The sequence below is a fragment of the Phocoena phocoena genome, chromosome 5 (assembly GCF_963924675.1).
Source record: "Phocoena phocoena chromosome 5, mPhoPho1.1, whole genome shotgun sequence".
In the NCBI taxonomy this organism is placed as follows: domain Eukaryota; kingdom Metazoa; phylum Chordata; class Mammalia; order Artiodactyla; family Phocoenidae; genus Phocoena; species Phocoena phocoena.
The window spans coordinates 47,040,538-47,062,552 of record NC_089223.1 but is presented as its reverse complement, the minus strand read 5'-3'; the positions used below and the strand labels follow the sequence as shown (position 1 = coordinate 47,062,552).

The window sequence follows — 22,015 nt, the reverse complement described above, 5'->3', positions numbered from 1 at the left end:
CCAAAAAATTGCGGAGGAAGGAACACTCCCAAACTCATTGTATAAGGCCACCATCACCCTGATAACAAACCAGACAGAGATATTATAAAAAAAGAAAATTACAGACCAATATCACTGATGAATACAGATGCAAAAATCCTCAACAAAATACTAGCAGACAGAATCCAACAACACATTAAAAGGATCATACACCATGATCGAGTGGGATTTATCCCAGGGATACAAGAATTCTTCAATATACGCAAATCAATCAATGTTGATACACCATATTAACAAACTGAAGAATAAAAACCATATGATCATCTCCATAGATGCAGAAAAACTTTTGACAAAACTCAAAACCCATTTATGATAAAAACTCTCCAGAAAGTGGGCACAGAGGGAACCTACCTCAACATCATAAAGGGCATATACGGCAAACTCACAGCAAACATCATTCTCAATGGTGAAAAACTGAAAGCATTTCCTCTAAGATCAGGAACAAGACAAGGATGTCCACTCTCACCACTATTATTCAACACAGTTCTGGAAGGCCTAGCCATGGCAATCAGAGAGGAAAAAGAAATAAAAGGAATACAAATTGGAAAAGAAGATGTAAAACTGTCACTGTTGCAGATGACACGATACTATACATAGAGAATCCTAAAGATGCCCCCAGAAAACTACTAGAGCTAATCAATGAATTTCGTAAAGTTGCAGGATACAAAATTAATGCACAGAAATCTCTTGCATTCCTATACACTAATGATGAAAAATCTGAAAGAGAAATTAAGGAAACACTCCCATTTACCACTGCAACAAAAAGAATAAAATACCTAGGAATAAACCTACCTAGGGAGACAAAAGACCTTTATGCAGAAAAGTATAAGACACTGATGAAAGAAATTAAAGATGATATCAACAGATGGAGAGATATACCATATTCCTGGATTGGAAGAATCAACATTGTGAAAATGACTATACTACCCAAAGCAATCTACAGATTCAATGCAATCCCTATCAAACTACCCATGACGTTTTTTACGGACTAGCACAAAAACCTTAAAATTTGTATGGAGACACAAAAGACCCCGAATAGCCAAAGCAGACTTGAGGGAAAAAAACGGAGCTGGAGGAATCAGACTCCCTGACTTCAGACTATACTACAAAGCTACAGTAATCAAGACAATATGGTACTGGCACAAAAACAGAAACATAGATCAATGGAACAAGATAGAAAGCCCCAAGATAAACCCACGCACCTATGGTCAACTAATCTATGACAAAGGAGGCAAGGATATACAATGGAGAAAAGACAGTCTCTTCAATAAGGGGTGCTGGGAAAACTGGACAGCTACATGTAAAAGAATGAAATTAGAACCCTCCCTAACACCATACACAAAAATAAACTCAAAATGGATTAAAGACCTAAATGTAAGACCGGACACTATAAAACTCTTAGAGGAAAACACAGGAAGAACACTCTTTGACATAAATCACAGCAAGATCTTTTTTGTTCCACCTCCTAGAGTAATGGAAATAAAAACAAAAATAAACAAATGGGACCTAATGAAACTTCAAAGCTTTTGGACAGCAAAGGAAACCATAAACAAGGCAAAAAGACAGCCCTCAGAATGGGAGAAAATATTTGCTAACGAATCAACGGACAAAGGATTAATCTCCAAAATATATAAACAGCTCATGCAGGTCAATATTAAAGAAACAAACAACCCAATTCAAAAATGGGCTGAAGACCTAAATAGACATTTCTCCAAAGAAGACATACAGATGGCCCAGAAGCACACGAAAAGCTGCTCAACATCACTAATTATTAGAGAAATGCAAATCAAAACTACAATGAGGTATACAAGAATGGCATACCATTCAGAATGGGCATCATCAGAAAATCTACAAACAACAAATGCTGGAGAGGGTGTGGAGAAAAGGGAACCCTCTTGCACTGCTGGTGGGAATGTAAATTGATACAGCCACTATGGAGAACAGTATGGAGGTCCCTTAAAACACTAAAAATGGAACTACCATATGATCCAGCAATCCCACTACTGGGCAAATACCCAGAAAAAACCATAATTCAAGAAGACACATGCACCCCAATGTCCATTGCAACACTATTTACAATGGCCAGGTCATGGAAGCAACCTAAATGCCCATCGACAGACGAATGGATAAAGAAGATGTGGTACATATATGCAATGGAATATTACTCAGCAATAAAAGCGAACGAAACTGGGTCATTTGTTGAGACGTGGTTGGATCTAGAGACTGTCAGAGTGAAGTAAGTCAGAAAGAGGAAAACAAATACCATATATTAACGCATATATGTGGAAACTAGAAAATGGTAGAGATGAACCAGTTTGCAGGGCAGAAACTGAGACACAGACATAGAGAACAAACGTATGGACACCGAGGGGGGAAAGCCACGGAGCGTGAAAGCCACGGAGCGTGGGGATGGTGGTGTGAGGAATTGGGCGATTGGGATTGACATGTGTACACTGATGTGTATAAAATTGATCACTAATAAGAACCTGCTGTATAAAAAAATAAAATGCTAACTGAATTAATAAAGATTATCAAAAAAAAAACTGGAACAATACTGTAAGGACGTCAATGTGTGGAATCTGGGCTTAATCAAATATACGGTAGGGAACCTGTACATTATTTTGACTAAAATTATAACAAGTAAGTTTAGGAAAAGTAATCTGGCAAGATGGACGTGAGGGAGACAGAAAGTGAAATCAGATGGAAGACAACCAAGTAGGTATGAAACTATTATGGGAATGAAAACGGATGTGTAAGGACAAATTACAAAAGCAGACCTGCCTAAAGGTGGCATGTAATACAAAGGATTAACTGGACAAGCACAAGGGGAGAAAATCGACATGAAAATGACAATAAGAAATAAGTCCACTTAGTAAGAAATAAATTCAGTGAAATAATACAAATGGCAAAAACTGTCAGAGAACTTAGAGATGATTAAAGAAATGGCACAGACTTTTGAACATCCATTTCAAGTTAATTAATTCACTTCAAATTAATGTATTCACTACTGAACACCTACAGGTGTCAAGCACGTATAAGATAGGATGTTGGCTCCTTACTACTCACATTTGTTGTGATTCATGACCAAAATTGTTTTAATTAAAAGAAAATTAAATATGTGTACAATATGAAAATAGGTTTTAGTGGAAAAAAACCAAGAATGAGTTTAAAAATCTATGACACCATAAACATACTACTACTTCAAACATGAGATAAAGTCAATATCATACACAACTCCACAATCTGGTTAAGAAGACTCTAGAAACTACAAGAGGTAAAAAGTGAACAACTTGGGGCTTCCCTGGTGGCGCAGTGGTTGAGAGTCCGCCTGCCGATGCAGGGGACACGGGTTCGTGCCCCGGTCTGGGAAGATCCCACGTGCCGCGGAGCGGCTGGGCCCGTGAGCCATGGCCGCTGAGCCTGCGCGTCCGGAGCCTGTCCTCCGCAACGGGAGAGGCCACAGCAGTGAGAGGCCCGCGTAACGCATAAAAAAAAAAAAAAAAAAAAAAGTGAACAACTTGATATACACACTTCATTAATGATAAAAGGGGCCAACAGGCTTCCATGCATCAAGAAATTCATAAACACATTGTGTTACTGGTTTTCACACTGTAGGTACACTGTACATACAAATTCTGTGGCAAGGCAATCTGACTTATTTTAGGGACAGACAATTCTGCTCTACCTTATTTCAGGGACAGACAATTCTACCATACCACCATACCAAAGATCAGACTAAGCATTTAACATTCCTAAGCTTTTTTAAAAGTCTCTATGAACAAGAAAAGAACGAAGTTATCCATTAAAAAATATTAACAGTAGTCATCTCTGAAAGATGAGGTTTTTTTAACCTTCTTTTCCTATCTCTTTCCTACAATAAAGATATTTTTGAATTAGGACAAGCCAAAACAATTTTTAAGGTTTTCCATTTTAAGTATTATGTATTGAATGCTAAGGAACTTCTCACTGTGAATGACAACTGTTGAAGGATTTTAAGCATAGAATTGACATGTCATGGACAAACCCTTGAAGAAACCCTTGGTACATAAACTTCAAGGGCATTTGAAAACTGCTTCAAGCACATGACTGATATCATAAACACAAGCACATGATATGATAAACAAGCTTTTACATTACCAATTCTGCATTATTTTGGACAGATTTGCATCCTGAATTGAAGATGTAACTAATCAGATTTAGAGATAAAAGAAGGCAACTAAAAATGGAAGGTCTATCAAATCACAAGCTCCTCCGTGACAGATGACTTAGCTATCAAGGGTAGTTTAGCAAAATGGAAGTTTGAGTTAAAGGCAGCATGGTATAGTGGGTTTGGGGTCATAGACCTGGATCTGATTCCCAGCTCCAATACTGAGTGCCTGTCACTAACTCAAGCTCATTTAACCTCTGAACTTCAGCCTTCTCATCTATGAAATGACAGCACCTACCCTACAGAATTATGGTAGTGATTAATGCTAATCACTAAACCTGGCAAACAGTAGATGCTCAAATCAGAACTTTGTTACTATTACAATACTCACTCCTACTCAAAGAGCCAATGATTCTGATTAAAAGCAACAGTATGATTTAAATCAGTTTAGCAGGATTAGATAACAGAAATAAAAAGTAATACAACTGGAAAACTAGTCTTTCCTTATCTGTATACTGACTGGTAATACCTAGCAAAATATCCCATTCCTTCCCCAAATCAAGATCAGCACAAGTGCTCTGCCCAGGCGGAGGAAACAGACAAAGGGAGAGAACACAAGAGCAGAACATGGAAGACAGGAAGACAGGATACAATAAAGAAGATCTGGGCCCAAAACTGGAAATCAATACTGCTGCCTTGACTTCCCTGCCAGCCCAGTGGTCAAGATTCTGTGCTTCCACTGCAGGGCATGCAGGTTCGATCCCTGGTCGGGGAACTAAGATTCCCGCAGGCCACAAAGAGTTGCCAAAACAGACAAACAAATATTGCTATCTTTGTCCAGGTAGAGATTTCAACAAAGAAATAAATGTACCAGAAATGTGAGGATTTTTAGTTAAAAGCCTATCTTCCTTATTCACAGGAGATTCAACTAACTCAAAGCTGGAAACATAATTGGTCTTTAATAAATACCTGTCGACTGATATGTACACATTTTACGTCCTAACCTAAAGCTTTTTATAAACAGACTAAGTTGGATACTGGGATACTGCTGTAAAAAAGTTCAGGTCATCAAACATTTTTGTGTACCATGTTCCTGAATTAAGAGGTATATTTAATTCCATCACGAGTCCCTGAAAACGTTACATTTCATGTCCCTTCTACTCATCCATACCTACTTTCAAGCATTTAGAGAAGAAAGAACCCACCCGATTCACAACAAAGACAACCACTGCATACATAAAGAAAAACAAGGAAAAAGCTAGTCAAGTGTGAAGAACACTAAAATGTAACACCATGAAGGCAGGGACTTTGGTCTGTATTGTTCACTGTTATCTCTATAGCATCTAGAACCATAGCCAGCACATAACAGTTGCTCACTAAATAACTGCTGACTGAATGAATAAATTATTCTTTGAAAAAATAATTCTGGACAACCAAAACGATTATTTTCAATGTTGATGGCTTTCTTAAGGCTTAGAAGAGTTCTATTATTTTACCTTTTTCCCAATTACTCTTATAGAAGAATACTTCAAAATAAAGAAAAGAGGATTGCTCTGAGCCAAAAATAGATAGCCTTGGAAAAAAACTTTCTATAAAATACTGTTTCAATATAGTTTTATTAGCAGTTATTACATCATAATTCACATTTACAGGATCCAAAGGACCGTCTTAGAAAATTCTAAAGTATATGTAATTAGATTTTAACAGTAAGATAGAACATATTCTCATAGCACACCCCTTAAAAAGTCAAGAATAATACTGAGAATTAAGTACAGTTCTATCAAGAACTAGAAATGAATTCTGTGTGCATAGTGTCACTTAAAACAAAGTTCCATGTAAGTATAATACATCTATGGATGTGAATTTCAGTGGCAAACATTAACTTCCAAACAACTGACAACAAAGGAATTTCCAATCAAAACACAAGCATGGTGGCTGTCATTCAACGTAGAGCTGTGATAATTCTACAAATAGACCCTGAATTCTTAAGTCCTGTAATATGATTTTACCCTGTGACACTAAAACAAAACACATCAACTCTAATGCACAGATTCTGACGCACCATGATAAAAAGATAGCCTTTTTCTATATCAGAAAATGCTCAGTTGTCCAGTGCAGTATAGGCTGGTCATTGCTGATCTACTGAAATTCTACATCCTCCAGACTGAGCAGTATTGTAGGACTCACAAAAATTACATTTCATGCCTAATATATGGAACTGGACTGTAGATTTTCCATTGCAATCATGGCAGAGAATCTGAAAAGAGATGAATTAAAATTAAGTATACTGAACCTTATAGATAGAAAGTGGCACTGTCTGCTCAAAACAATTCCTCGAAAATCATACTAAAGATATGAAAACATACATATGTTAAGTCTAAACGTTTCCATAAATAGAAATACCTTTTATTTGTTCACTAAAATCTCTAATAAGAGACTAGCTGTGAATTTAGAAAATGAAAATGTGGATTTGAGCTAAGAAGTCTTATTTTAAAATAGTTCCCAAATAGTATAAATAGTAGTAGCACAAAAATTAACATAGGCATCATAATCAGATCAACACCTATACTAATTCAAAACAACACACAATTTCATTATTTTTCATTGACACTTAGAATATTATCTTAGTTAACAAAACAAATTTTTACATACTTATAATATTTTTGCTTATTCTTTAATATGCTAAGTTCCTAGCCTTCCATGCCTCAAAAATGAATTAAAGTCCAAAAGAATACTTTCTAAAGTTGAACAAAGAAAAGCTTTTGGCTCGTCCCTAAAATGACAATAAGATGCCACTTAGGAATTAATCTCTTCTAGTACTGAGATCCTGAAAAATAAAAAAGGTGTTAACCTGAAAAAAGATCAATAAATTACTATGTGAGAAAAGCATTAGCTTTAGAAGAGCCACACCATAATAAGTAGAAAACATCCAAATTTTCTCTAAATTATAATTTGGAAAGTAATTCTTTTAAGAATATGATCTAAATGTAGAAAGTAGATTACTCGTTGCCTAGAGCTAGAGGATTAAGGAATGACTGCTAATGGCTATGGGGTTTCCTTTTGGGGTGATGAAAATATTCTAAATTTGATGGTGGTTATGTTTGCACAACTCCAAGAATACACTAAAAAGCACTGAACTGGATATTTTAAATGGATGAGTTGTATGATATGTGAATTATATCTCAATAAGGCTGTTACTTTAAAAAATTATCTAAATAGGACATAGCACATTATTATAGCCTCTAATAAAACATGACACAACTATCAGTATTACAAAAGTGATCTTTCATTGATCTTAGTAACAATTCAATTATCCACATGAATTATGAAATGCTCCAGTGTGAATAAAACAGAAAATAATTTTTATCTGTCTTTGTTAAGTGGTTTTTATCTTTTTGTGTAGAAGTATTTGAAATGAAGATGTTTTGAAAATTCATATGTCAAAAAATTATTAAAGCACCAGAAAGCTATGTACTTTCCAATTCTAACCTGTAACTGAATGTACTATACTGAGACTAGATAGCAGCACATCTCAATTAATGGAGAAAAGATGATCATTCTCCACAAGGCAAAAGGCACAGAAATACCTCTTATATTTTAGAATACAGGCTAAGACCAAATAAAGTCTTAGACTAAAAAGGGTAATAAACATTAAAAACCAAGAAGTAATCTTAAAAAAAAAAATCAGTAAACATGTTTGCCTGAAATAAAATTTAAAATAATTAAAATTAAAACATAATTAAAATAAAACATCAAACCAGTAATCCACCTCTACTCAGTTACATTACCAACTGACTCTGTTAAGTAATATGTAAATTATTCAGAATAAAGTTTTTGCCTGCCATCTAGTGTTGGAAAGAATTTCACAAAGATATTCTTGGATTTTTTTTCCTGGCCTTTTGAGTTCAGAGTAACTAAAATTTAAAGATTATTCTGTTCTTCCCATTAATCATCACATTGGCATGTATGCCCAAATAGTATTTTTTAGACAGATCTGAGCAAAAGGGCAAAAATAAACATGAACATCAACAAGGAACCTGAAAAGTTTTTTTAAGCATTGATTCTACTCACATCCACAGTCATGTTCTGATATTCTGATGGCATAGGAGTCTGTGCTACCTCATCATCCAGGTGTCTCCAGTAACTAGTCATATCTAAAGCAGAGCGCATACATAATGGACACCTGTAGCCTCTAGGAGAGATAAAAGAGTTATTTCCCAAACATTAAATGGGGAGTATATCAACTCAGGTGTACAAGAAGATGCATGCTAACTGGTACATAAACCATCTAAGATAGGTATTATTTTATATTTCAAGATCATCTTACAAATCTGGAAACTTTCATAATGTTAAAGTTTTCAATTAAATCCTGTGCCATAGGGTGTTTTTTAAACCTAATTCTTTTTCCTCAGTTCTCTAAAATGAAGAGGAATTACTCAATATTCTCTGTAGAATATACTCAATATATTTTAAAAACCAATTAAACTGCTTTTTAGCTAAACAGCCTCAATTTCTTAACCTATTCAAGCAAAGGAGAGATTGTATTCCTTAAAAGTTATTCAGATCGTATTATTTCCTTTCTAAAAATTCTGAAAAAGTTCCCTTCTATCTGGCTCTTAAAGTTTCTACTCATTAATTTGCAAGACCAAAATACATTTACACAGTCTCCTCTTTCCTAACTATTTGCATCTCACTTTAGCATCCTTTCCCCACAACAAAATCAGCATTAGATAAATCTAGTTAGCAGCTTTTTTTGGCAGGTCATTATACTGGGCCGATAAAACAACTAAGAATTTTGAGCAACATGCCTCAGTATTTTTATTTTTTACAACGCTATGACTGCCTCTGGTAGAGAACTGAGCTCCCCAACAAGTACAGCCAGAAAATGAGAGTTATCTGTCTCAAGTTGCGGGATGAGATAAGGCATAACAGAAACAAAAGGACAAAGGTATAGTCCTATGCCCCCACCATGCTTTTTGCTCAATTTAACACTACACATCTACCCAACCCATCTCGAGAGAAATATCTACCATGTCCAATATGGTGCAAGTAACTGCAAGGTTTGCCCATTTCCCCCTCCCCTCAAAAAAACAAAAAAAAAGGAAAGAAAAGAAAACAGAGGTCTTACAATTACAGTTTTTTTAAATCCCATGAAACACTCACTCTTTCAACATTTCTTCATAACACGTTCTGAAAAATATAACATTATTTTAATAAAGCAAAAAGTACCTCCACTATTTCCAAACATTTTTTAGGAAAAAAACCAAAGTTACTTTACCTGTGTAAAAGATGTCCACATGGCAAGACACGAGCAACAATACGGGATGTGTGAATGTCCTGTAAAAGGAAATAAATGTTAGTGCTTAACTACATGAAGACAATATAAATACCCAGTATTTTAAATTCAAGAGGGGATATTTCCAAAACAAAAAGTATTTTAAGCTTACCTCCAAACATATTGGACAATTCTGCCGGGAAACATTTTCAATACACTGTTCAAAAGCAAAACTAAAATTACCAAAGCTTAACTAGATGGAAATGATATAACCATAGTATTAATAATAAAAACAAAGGAAACCATACCAACTTATTAAAGATAATAATGAACATTAATACACGTTTCTTATATGTCAGACAAAAATTGAACAGTTAACTCTCAGAACTATGAATATGTCTTAATTATTCAAATTATCTTCATTTTATAAATAATAACAGTTCATATTACAGAGATTGTACTACATGCCATATGCCAAGTTCATTACCTGTATTACCTCAATTAATTCCCACAACACTAAATCAAACAGGTACAATTATTACCCCATTTTACAGATGATGTATTTGAGGCCTAGAGAAGCTAAAGAACTCCCAAAATTATATGGTAGCAAGAGGTGGAAATATATTTGAGCTCCAACACGGTGCCCACAGGGCCAGAGTTCTTAACTGGACAAGACAGTGTCTGATTAGGTGTGAGGAGGTAAGACAAATAGCACCAAGCCATGGATGATGCCCAGGTTTTTTAACTAAGCACCTGAGTAGATGATACACCATTTACTAATATAAACAATAAAAAATAACTGAGAAACAAAATAAAAATACCACAAGAGAAAATGAGTATACAGTTTTCTAAAGACAACACAGCAAGCATATCTTGCTATCACCCTAAACTCAAGTCGGTAAAACCAAACCCAATCTTTTATCTCCTACAAATTCACAGTCTATTAATCAACTACTTTAAGCCAGCACTAAAAACCTTGGATGTCATCTTTATTCAGCCCCATTGTTTCTTCCTTATACTCGTCACAATATCCCCTATGTTCATTATTCATCTCACCACCTCAGTATTTTAGGCCAGTTATTATCTAGTATCTATTTTTAAAACACCCTCGTTAGTCTCTCCATTCTCTAAATTCTTGGATAGAATCTGTACTATAAACGATAGTTTATTAGATTTTCTCCTAAGTAATGAAAAATAATTTTTAACAGGCCTAGGATCATGACACAAAATTTCTACATCCAAATGAAAAATATGTGTCTAATTATGAAAGGAATACTGAATTTTCTTGGAATGCTGTGTTAACAAAAGGTTACACTGCTCTGTATTTCTCCTGTACCACATTTTTTTTTTTTTTTTTTTTTTGCGGTACGCGGGCCTCTCACCACTGTGGCCTCTCCCATTGCGGAGCACAGGCTCCGGACGTGCAGGCTCAGCGCCCATGGCTCACAGGCCCAGCCGCTCTGCGGCATGTGGGATCTTCCCGGACCGGGACACGAACCCGCGTCCCCTGCATCAGCAGGCGGACTCTCAACCACTGCACCACCAGGGAAGCCCTCCTGTAACACGCTTTTTAAAAGCTATTCTTAATACCAGTATCGATAAGAATCCATAAGTCAATTTAGAAGTTGTCTACATTTTACTAATAACTGATGGAGGAAGTATTCTTACACACCATAGAGAAGAAACGGAATTGTAGATCAGATATTCTAAGGTGTATACTTTAGAATATCTACTTAATACTGCTGAAAAATAAAAAGCGACATGATTGTACTCGGTAATACCTGAAAATGAGCATGCTTTTAAACAAATTAGGATTTGAGCTGTTTTCAAAAACACTGTAATACTCTTTAAATCATGCAAACTGAATTATATACCTTGTGCTTTCCTTGGAGATTTACTGTGAGGCATAAGTTACATTTCAGACAGTGGAAAAAATCTTCCTTTGGACCAATCCTAAAAACAGCATGAAAAACAAACACATCTTTTACTACAGTGATAATCTGTTCATCATATATAAGTTTAGTTTCACTGTAAAGAAAGTTCAAACCACACTGAAGAAATGAGGTAAACCCCTACCTCCCCAACAGCATTCCCCAAATGTAAAAGCAGTATAAGCAGAATGGTACCTACTCTTCCATGTCTTTTTCTCCTATAAAATTGCCCATATATATATACAGACACACACACTTTGGGTTTTGTTTTTTTACATAGATGGATTCTTTCTATATATCCTGTTCTGCAACTTTCTGAAGAAAACAATTATTTCCTGAAGAGTATTCTATGTATGAATACATAGAACCACTTTATTCCTCTCTACAGTTTCATAATATTACATGGTATGGATATATCATAATTTTTAAATATTCTTTTATTGATATAATTTACCATCTTTAGTTAATACAATGATACAATAAATATCTGTATACAGACATCACTCAACCTACATGTTGATGACTTTTTATAAGATTCCTAAAAGTGAAACTATGGGGTCAGAGGGCATCGCATCATCAGTTCTGATGCTGCCAAACTGACCTCCAAAGACAGTACAGTTTATACTCCCACCAACAATGTGTGACAGCACCCATGTTCCCCACACCCTAGCCAACACTGGTTACTTATATGACAGACAAATTTGAAAAGTCTTTTTAATTTGCATTTCTCAAATGATGAGACAGGGAGCATATTTTAATGTTTATGAACCATTTGGATTTCTCCCGTGGATTGCCTGTTCATGTGCTTGGTTCATTTTTCTACTAGGGTATTTGTCTTTCATCAATTTTAAAGAGGTCTTTTTGGGACTCCCATGGTGGTCCAGTGGTTAAGGCTCCATGCTCCCAGTGCAGGGGGCCCAGGTTCAATCCCTGGTCAGGGAACTAGATCCCACATGCCACAACAAAGATCCCACACACGGCAATAAAGATCCTGTGTGCCGCAACTAGGGCCCAGCACAGCAAATACATAAATATTTTTTAAAAAGCTCTTTTTTTTAACTGAAGTATATACTTGATTTACAATATTATATTAGTTTCAAATATACAGCATAGTGATTCAATATTTTCATAGAAGACTTCCCTGGTGGCACAGTGGTTGAGGATCTGCTGGCCAATGCAGGGGACACGGGTTCGATCCCTGGTCCGGGAAGATCCCACATACCGTGGAGCAACTAAGCCTGTGCGCCACAACTACTGAGCCTGAGCTCTAGAGCTTGCGAGCCACAACTACTGAGCTCGCATGCTGCAAGTACTGAAGCCTGCTCACCTAGAGCCCGTGCTCCGCAACAAGAGAAGCCACAGTGAGAAGCCCACACACCGCAGAGAAGAGTAGCCCCCACTCACCGCAACTAGAGAAAGCCCGTGTATAGCAATGAAGACCCAAAGCAGCCAAAAATAAATAAAAATTTTTCATAGATTATACTCCATTTAAAGTTATTACAAAATAATGGCTATTATTTCCCCGTGCTATACAATATATCCTTGTTCCTTATCTATTTTATACATAGTAGTTTGCATCTCTTAATCCCTTACCCCTGTATCTTGCCCCTCCCCCCTTCTCTCTTCCCACTGGTATCCACTAGTTTGTTTTCTATATCTGTGAGTCTGTTTCTGTTTTGTTATATACATTCATTGTTTTATTTTTTAGATTCTACATATAAGTGATAACATACAGCATTTGTCTTTGTCCGGCTTTTCACTAAGCATAATACTCTAGGTCCACCCATGGCATTGCAAATGGCAGAATTTCATTCTTTTTCTGTGGCTGAGTAGTATTCCTCTGTGTGTGTGTGTGTGTGTGTGTGCGCGCGTGCGTGAGAGAGAGATACTGTTATGAACAGTACCACTTGGGGTGCATGTACCTTTTTAAATTAGTGTTTTCATTTTTATCGAATATGTACCCAAGAGTGGAATTGCATATAGTATCATATGGTAGTTCTACTTTTACTTTTTTTGAGGAACCTTATTTAAAGGAGCTCTTCACATATCTTGGGTATTAATCTTTTTCACTTGCATATGTTACAATTATTTTTCTGGTATGTCATCTTTTTTTTACATCTTTTATTATACAGTCATTTTAATTCTTATGACGTATTTCCCTTTATGCTTTATGCTTCTGCCTCTGCTTGAAAAGACTTTTGAAACCTATAGGTCATGAACATATTCCTCTATATACTTCTAATACTATGGCTTATAATTTTTATATTTTTCTTTCATCCATTTGAAATGTACTAGGTATGGTAAAGGTGAGATTGCTAGTTGTCCCCAAATTTCTCTTATACCTCTTCTTGCACAACAACAGAACATTTAGCTAGGCACAGGGCTGCCAGAATAAAAACTATTTTCTAACTTCTCTGAAGGTATGAACAGAAAAGACAAATGAAAATTCTGTCTCATGCCCTTAGGAGAAAAGGGTATACCTTCCATTCACCTATTTCCCCCTTTCCACTGATATATCAGAATATGGACTCTTCTAAACTATGTAGGCAAGAAAATATCTTATGATGGCAAAAAAATAAGAGGAACCTGGACTTCTGTTTAATTAACTACATGGTTCAGACTTTTCCATAAGAAACATAAACGTCTACCTTTTTTGAAGCACTTGTTATTTAGAGTTTCTGTCACAACATGCTAAAACCATATTCTAATGAATGCACAGTTTTAGTAATCAATTTTTTGTTCGCAAATGGATAAACAATTTTCCTAATTCCCTTTCCCCTGATCTGAAATGCCACTTTTGTTATAAATTCATATGTATAAATATGTGAATGTACACACACACACACACACACTCACAAACACACTGTTCTTCCCTTTATCTATTTGTCTATTCCTGTACAAAGAACACACCATTTGAATTACTCTAACTTTATCATGTTTTGATTATGTGGAAAGGCAACCCCCTCCTTGTTATTCTTCCTTTTCAAAATCTGCTTAGCCACGTGAATTTTCTCTTCCAGGTGAAATTTAGAATCAGCCTGTCAAATTCCACAGGTAAAACCCTGCAGGGAGGCTTCCACTACTGCCCGAGACAGAATAAGAGAGACTGGATCTACCCTCCTGCCTAAAACCACCACCACAAAACCCAAACAAAATATATGAAACAAGTTTCACTGAACATCAGGCAATGAAGGACAGTGATCTGTGAGATACAGGAAGCAAATTAAGTGAGCCCTACAATTGCCCCAGTTTACTGCTTAGAGCACTTCCAGGCCAAACAAGTTGAAGGAAGTAGGGCAGAGTCAAAAAGACTTCCTGACTGAGAAGATGGCTGGAGTTCACAGGACAGAGTACCAGAGAGGACAGAGCTGCACAGGGGAGCCCCCTCAGGTATTTAGCAGGATACACATCAGTGCATCCATGTGAGGAATCTACCCAAGGCCAGAGAGAGAACCATCCAAGAGAACTAGAAGGAACAGTGCTCAGCACTCAGACATGGCCAGGATCAGTGTTTACTCCCATCAGCCAGACTGGAAAACCTTAGAACTCATGGGATACTGGGTAGAGTACTCAGGAAGGTACTGAGTAATACCTCAGTAGTGAGGAATAATTATTCCTAGGATAAGCACATCTCCAGATCCATCTAACAAATTAAAAAAGCAAGTCCCAGAAGTACCAAACTGTTTCCAAGTAACTTAACTGCATCTCAAAATAAAGCTCACGAAGATTTGTAGGAATATGAAAATATCCCAACAAGGTAAAAATCACAATGTCTGGTATCCAACAATGACCAGTAACACAAAGCAGCAGGAAAACCCAACCAAAAAATAATAATCCATCAATCAGAATCAATCCAGACCTGACAAAGATGTTAGAATTAGCAGAGAACATTAAACCAATTATTATTACTATATTCCACACGTTCAAAGAGTATAGACATGAAAGATATAAAAAAGACCCAAATCAAACTTCTAGAGTTAAAAACTAGAAAAGGTTGTTTGCTTATGACTGGTACATCTTTTGGTATGTTTGTTATCCTTCCTTAAAAACAACTACATAAAAGAAAAGAAAGCGATTTAAAATTCTCCAGTGGGATCAAGGAGAAAGGATTAACATAGAATACTTATGAGCTCCAGCAGTATTGGTAACATTCTATTTCTTAAAATGAGTGGCTTGCTGTATTAGTATACTTTAAAACATACACATGTTACATATATGCTTATGTATACATCTAACACTTCAGGATTTTTAGAAAGAAAAAAATTCCTATATACCAACATGTCACTAGTACCTTGTCAGTGGGTGATTGGACTTCAGGCTGTTTTATCAATACTTTCATTCTTTCTACTTTTCTGTATTTTCCAATTTTTAAGTCTGTAGTGATTTTATCAAAACTTTTGACAATTTTTTTTAAACTAATCTTCAAAAAGGAAAAAAAATCTACCCTTATTTTTACCTTCGTTGCCTACAAAACACTTCATATAAAAGCATATTTTCTACCCCAAAGTTAAAATTTAAATAGGCACACAATTGTTGATGGCCTAGTTAAATGATGAAGGCATGAAGAAACTTTAGAATGGAAATATTTTTTATCTTGATTTGTGTTGGTAGTAACACAGTATATATATTTGTCAAAAGTTACTGAACTAGACACTTAAAATGAATGCATTTTATAAGATGTATCAATAATTATATTCCAACTAAGTTGATTTTAAAAACTACTATTACTCAGATATATCAGAAGCAATTAGAAAAGAATACTTTACATACAGTACCTACAAATTCCACAGTTTTCACAATGATACTGTTTCTTGTCTTTGTCAAACAGATGGCACATACTGCAATAATATTCTCCAAACAATGTGCTACATTCTTCACAAGTCTGTTGTGCCTAAAAAAAAACACATGTAACTAAAAAATTAGAGTTTACCAAAACATTTTGAATTACTAAATATCCAGAATTTTTATTAATGTACACGCAGTTTTATCTTTACAAGTTTTTATACACTGAAATCCAAGATAAGGCTTTAAGAGCTAAAGAAGGCATACTGGCAATACTCTTGATTAAATTTTTAAAACCACCTTAGGATAATTTTTTTTAAAAGAAAGAAAATAGAAATTTGTGATAAAATCTTACACGTTGGATTTTTTCACAGTTTATGCACTGCACTTCCTTTACTTTAAAGCGATCTAGCAGATGATCTTCGTTGTTATCATGACACAACCGGCAAGAATAAAGCTTGTCACAGCATGGTGCCTAATCCCCAAGGGAGAAAAACAGTTATAAGAAGCAAGAAAAGACAAGTTTGCAATGCAAAAAGAAATTTCCTTCCTCCTCCTCCTTGGAACAAGGTCAAAAGATTACAACCAATAGATCATTTGGTAAACTGACACTAAACATGACATTTCACTGTTTTTCCTTCAACATCTACACTTCTGTGTCAAGCTGAACACAACCTTGTAGTTAAAGACAGAAGAACTGTGAAGGATGGAAGTCCCTAGATTGCAAAACTAATCCCACAATACCCTAAACTCATTCTCAGCCTAAATGGCACGCAGGCAATTTCTACTTAAGACATTCCAGATAAATTCATTTACCAACTTCAAACCCGAAGCATTAAATACTATAAAGATTATATTTTAGTCCTCTTAAGTTAACTAACCATCAGCTATGTATCTGATACTTTAGAAGATGCAATAAACGTAAAAGACAGTCCTTGTTTTCAAGAGAAGCAAACACTGCCAGTTGTCCAACAAAATCTACTGTCTCCTTCTTCCCGGGCACATGACTGCCCAGCTATACTACAGTTTCCTTGCTGTTACCTGTGACCAAATGACTAAGTTCTTACAAACAGAATACACACGGAAGAAATCAGTGCCACTCCTGGGCCTGCGTATTAAGAAACTGGGCATGCCTCCTCCTCCATAGCAAAATAATACAATGGAAAAAACCTGTCCCTAGGATAATCATGTGAAACAGAGCCTCATTACCAAACTGGATCATTCACCTTGAATTGTTAGGTGAGAAGAAATAGACTCTTTATTCTTTAACTCACATTACTACTGGGTCTTTTTGTAGACCTTACCCTAACTAGTACATGGAGAAGTCTGCAGGCCAGTAAGCTAACCTGATACTTTCCAGTACACTGTGACCTTTCATATCCTCTCATTTCTGAAGACTTCCTGTGCCATGACTTCCCATAACATAGCTCATTCTTTTCTTATTTTAACACTCAACTGGCTCCTTTTCTTTCCAATATTACTCTTGTCCTAAATCTTAGTTATCTGCACATCCAACAGTGATAATCCCTCCAATACCCTGAACTCTCAGTTCCCTTTCTCACTTCCAATGGCCTTGTCCTCCAACCCTCCTCAGCCTCCATATTCTCAGTCATGCCACAAAACAGCGGTTCTCAAACATTGTGGTCTCAACCCCTTACATATAGTCTTAAAAATTATGTTGGATCCCAAAGAGCTTTTGTTTCTGTGAAATTATATCTATTGACACCTACCATATTATAAATTAAAACTTACAGGTTTTAAAAACATTACTTATTTTTTAAATGATAGCAACAAACCAATTACATGTTAACATAAATAACACATTTTAATGAAAAACAGCTATATTTCCCCCCAAAATAGGTAGCTTCTCATATGTGCTTCTGCATTCACACAGTTTTGGCTGAAGTATATGAAGAAATTTTGGGCTCACACAAATATGTAGTTGGAAAAGGGAGGGGTATTTTAATACCCTTCTTAGAAAATTATGGATATTCTTCTGATACGACACCAAAACTCAACAAATCTTAAGAACAGGTAGTCACAACATGAAATCTGAAACTAATCAGTGAACTTTTCTCCCTTCCATTGATCTATCTTGCATTGTGAATGGACCTTTTATCCACCCACCGGTCATTTGGAAAATATCAGTTCACTGAATTATGTAGCTCTTCCCCATGTTCCCACATTTCACATGCAATATCAAAAAATCACATTTGTTAACATCACTAACCATCTTAACAGAAAAATAAGTATTGTGAAGCTTTCAAGCTCACAGTGGCTAACACAGGTTTTCCAAAACTCTAATTTTTATATGAAAGCTTGAATTTTATCACTGCTGATTGTTTTCCTTGCAATGACAGTCTCACTTCCCTCCTAGTGGAGAAAATGTCCAGCAAATACTCAAGTCTGAATAATCATAGTTCAAGTAAAAAAATGTCCCATTAAAAAAGAAACTCGTTCAGTTCATAATCCAATTGCACAGAGCTTTTCCTCATAACAAGCACCTAATGTAAGTCTGCAAAAGTGCCTGATGAAAACATCCCATTTCAAACATACAAAAAGACATGTATTCAATGGTTGGTATTTTATACAATTAATAATTTTACTGCTTTAATTCTATCAATGACATTCTTAAGTGAAACTGGATTTTTTTTTGTTTAACTATAGGTTTAGTACAGTTCGGTGCCATTGCCTTGATTCACGTTAAGGTGCTAGCAGTTTTAGTCATTAGTTTCACACATGCTAAAAAAGACAATAATGTCTTAGCAGTATAAAGTAGTCTTCTAATGGGCCTCAGGAATTCCCAGGGGTCCAATCACCCACACTTTAAGAACCACTGCTTAGAACAAGAACTGAATCCTGTTTGTATCTTAATTTCAAGCATTAAATTCTCTAACCACTACCTCCTCCTTTTCCAACTAATTCCACTTCTTCCCTTGCACACACCCTAGTTCGTTCCTTCTCTATTTACATACTCACCTACCCAGAGCCCCAACTCTGGTTAAATCCAATTCTCTCCTACTCAACCTGCACAGGAACACCTAAATATGGCTCAAGCAAAAGCACCACCACACTGGCTGTTCTCACGTTTAAGTCATAACCCCTAATAGAAAGTGGGGTCTTACTACCATGTTTCCCTAGTCAATTCCTTCTTCATTCTTCCAGGGTCTAGGACCGAACACCTAGATGATTATTTCATATCTTCTCCTCTCTCTTCAAACCTCAAAAACCTCTTCTTCCTGCTACACTCTTGCTTATTTCACTATGAAAACAGAAATAATCAAATGAGAACATTCTCCCACAAACTCTGTCAACCTACTTGCAAATGTACCTCACACCGTCTGTCCTTCTGTTACAGTCTACAGTCCACATTTTTATCTAAGGCCAACTCCTCTCTTTGTACACTGGATCCCATCTTCAGTTTGGTTACTCAAAGACAGGGCTCCTACAGTTTTCCCTCTTCCTCCTGCATGATAAACGTTCTCATTTTGGGGGGTCACCTCTAAGAATATACATACATGCTGCAACACCTCCCATCTTTCCCTCCCATGGGGGAAAAAAAAATCCCATGATCCCACATCTCCCAACAACCACAGCCTCAATTTTTTTTTTTTTTTGCTCTCTTTTACAGCAAAACTCCAACAATTGTCTATAAAGGCTATGTCCATTTCCACTAATCCCATTCTCTCTCGAATCCACTCCAATCACACTCTGTCCCAACCTCTCCACAGAAACTTTTCTCCTCAAGATCACCAGTGACCTCCTCCTTGCCAAATTTAAAGGCAAACAGCAGCTTTTAATTTAGTTGATTACTTCCTCCTTAAAACTTTTCACTTGGTCTCTGGTATTTAAGGGAAGGGAGGGGGGCAAAAAAGCATTTGATACTCAGGGTCAACTACCTGAGTGCTATGAAACATGGAGGTATTTGTGTGACTTCTTGGGGGGTGAGGAGGAGGAGGATGTTGAATTCAGTTTTAGACCTGAAGTTTGAAACTCTAACACATCTCAATGGAAATGGAATCATACGGATAGCACTCACTCTCCTTAAACAACACCTGGTGAATGACCACCTTTGAAAGAGCTTTATCCAGTGCAGTGGAGGAATGGTCACCAAACCACCGACTACAAAAAAGGCTTTAGGTTATCCTTACAGGCCTCATGCTTTTTTATGAAACAGGAACTTCTATCACCCATATTTTATATGTGGGGCATTAACCAGTAGTTTTCTCAAAAGTACTGAGTTATCGGGCTTCCCTGGTGGCGCAGTGGTTGAGAGTCCGCCTGCCAATGCAGTGGACACGGGTTCGTGCCCCGGTCCGGGAAGATCCCACATCCCGCGGAGCGGCTGGGCCCGTGAGCCATGGCCGCTGAGCCTGCACCTCCGGAGCCTGTGCTCCGCAACGGGAGACGCCACAACAGTGCGAGGCCCGCGTACCGCAAAAAAAAAAAAAAAAGTACTGAGTTATCAAAGAGCAGAGCTAAAATTTGGGGGGTAGGGCTGTGGGACTCCAAAGCTCAAGCTTTCTAAGCAAAATCTTTAAACCGCTTCTTGCAAGAAAAATTAATGAACTTTAATTGGACGGGTGCGAATTTTTAAAACTCTAGATTGACTAGGAATTTTTCTCAAACAGCTAAAGTAACAGTATATGCATACTAGACACTCTCCTACACATAATTCCCTATTTTGTGGCAATTACATAACTGTCTTCCTATTACACACATACGTTTCCTCCTTGGCAGGCTTAGGCATACTCACTGACTCTAAAACGAAACTGGCAAGCTGTAAAACTTACTTACGACAGGAGATGAAATCGTATTCGGATTCTAAACCTGCTTACCCCTCTTCTCTTATTTCATCACACACCTGAAAGTTATCCTGGAGAAAAGCCGGCACAGGCCTGAGGCTGCCTCAGTCTACTTCCAGCAGCGAAAGACTAAAGAAATGAACCCACCGATAAACTAACCAATGTGCAAGGCCAGGCTCTTCCCAAGCAAGACGAACTTTGCTCGCAAACCACAACACAAGAGAGTAAGTGGGGCCTGTGGTCGCCTTGCCATAAACGTTCTCTACAGCAGGAACCCAGTAAGAGGGGAAGGTATCCTGACAATAGCTTAACCTCAAACTTCAGCCCAAAAGCCTAAAACCGCCCTGCCTGCCCACCCCGCCCCCAGCCCAGCCCGGCGGAAGCTCGTAGGGGAAGAGCCCACAGAAGTCCTCACCTTCAGGAGACATCCTCTGTCATAGTGCTCGCAGCCCCGCCGCCCTTGCGCTTGCCCGCGGGCGCCGTCTTCCAGCGCCAAGGCCGCCATCTCCTCCACCTCCCCTCAAATTCCACGGACCCTTCCCCCAGGACGAAAGCTACGTCCTGAGAAGCATCTCAGCTCTACCCAACTCCCTGCCGGGTACAGCTCCCACCGGAACCAAGATGGCGGCTGGGCACGTGACCCGGGGCAGCCGGATTTCCGGTTCCCGAGCTGACGGGACGGAAGCGAGGGGAAGCGCAATCTCTGTAGTCTGCGTTAGTCGCTGCCTTCGCTGCAAATGGTAATGACTCTTAGGTTGCCTCCCCTTTTCCCCCTTTCGCTACCCGCCCACACCCTGGGCGTGGTTCGGGACGAGCAGGAAAGCCCCTGAGGAAGGGCCGCTCTCCGGCCGCATCCGCACTTGTGACAGGGCGGCCCCTCCCTCTCCCGGCGGCGGCCGAAGCCTCGAGAAAGGGGCCGAGCTCGGCCCGGCCTCCTGGCTCTGAGCGGGTCCGGCGCGTGCTCCGCCGGCAGGTAGGCGCCCAGGCGCTTCTCAGCGCCCAGAGCTCCTCTTCTCCTTTACTTCCTCTTCATTCC

The 22,015-nt window shown here is 37.6% G+C and overlaps 1 protein-coding gene across 4 annotated transcripts; it reads right to left on the bottom strand.

The window, feature by feature from the left end:
- Positions 1–5,786: 5,786 nt before the first annotated feature.
- Positions 5,787–21,617, bottom strand: RCHY1 (ring finger and CHY zinc finger domain containing 1). 4 transcript variants are annotated; one of them, XM_065877163.1, is made up of 9 exons: positions 21,395–21,617; positions 16,530–16,649; positions 16,168–16,283; positions 11,336–11,414; positions 9,634–9,678; positions 9,465–9,523; positions 9,350–9,376; positions 8,258–8,378; positions 5,787–6,443 (listed from the first exon to the last, which is right to left on the bottom strand). In XM_065877163.1, exons 1-9 carry the CDS (start codon positions 21,482–21,484, stop codon positions 6,315–6,317), a joined length of 786 nt encoding a protein of 261 aa, XP_065733235.1. In that variant the 5' UTR covers positions 21,485–21,617; the 3' UTR covers positions 5,787–6,314. The 4 variants fall into 4 exon arrangements, with proteins under 4 accessions (XP_065733235.1, XP_065733236.1, XP_065733237.1 ...); XM_065877164.1 differs by lacking the exon at positions 9,350–9,376 and having other exon boundaries at positions 6,315–6,443; positions 21,395–21,484; XM_065877165.1 differs by lacking the exon at positions 16,530–16,649 and having other exon boundaries at positions 6,315–6,443; positions 21,395–21,484.
- Between the last annotated feature and the right edge of the window lie 398 nt (positions 21,618–22,015).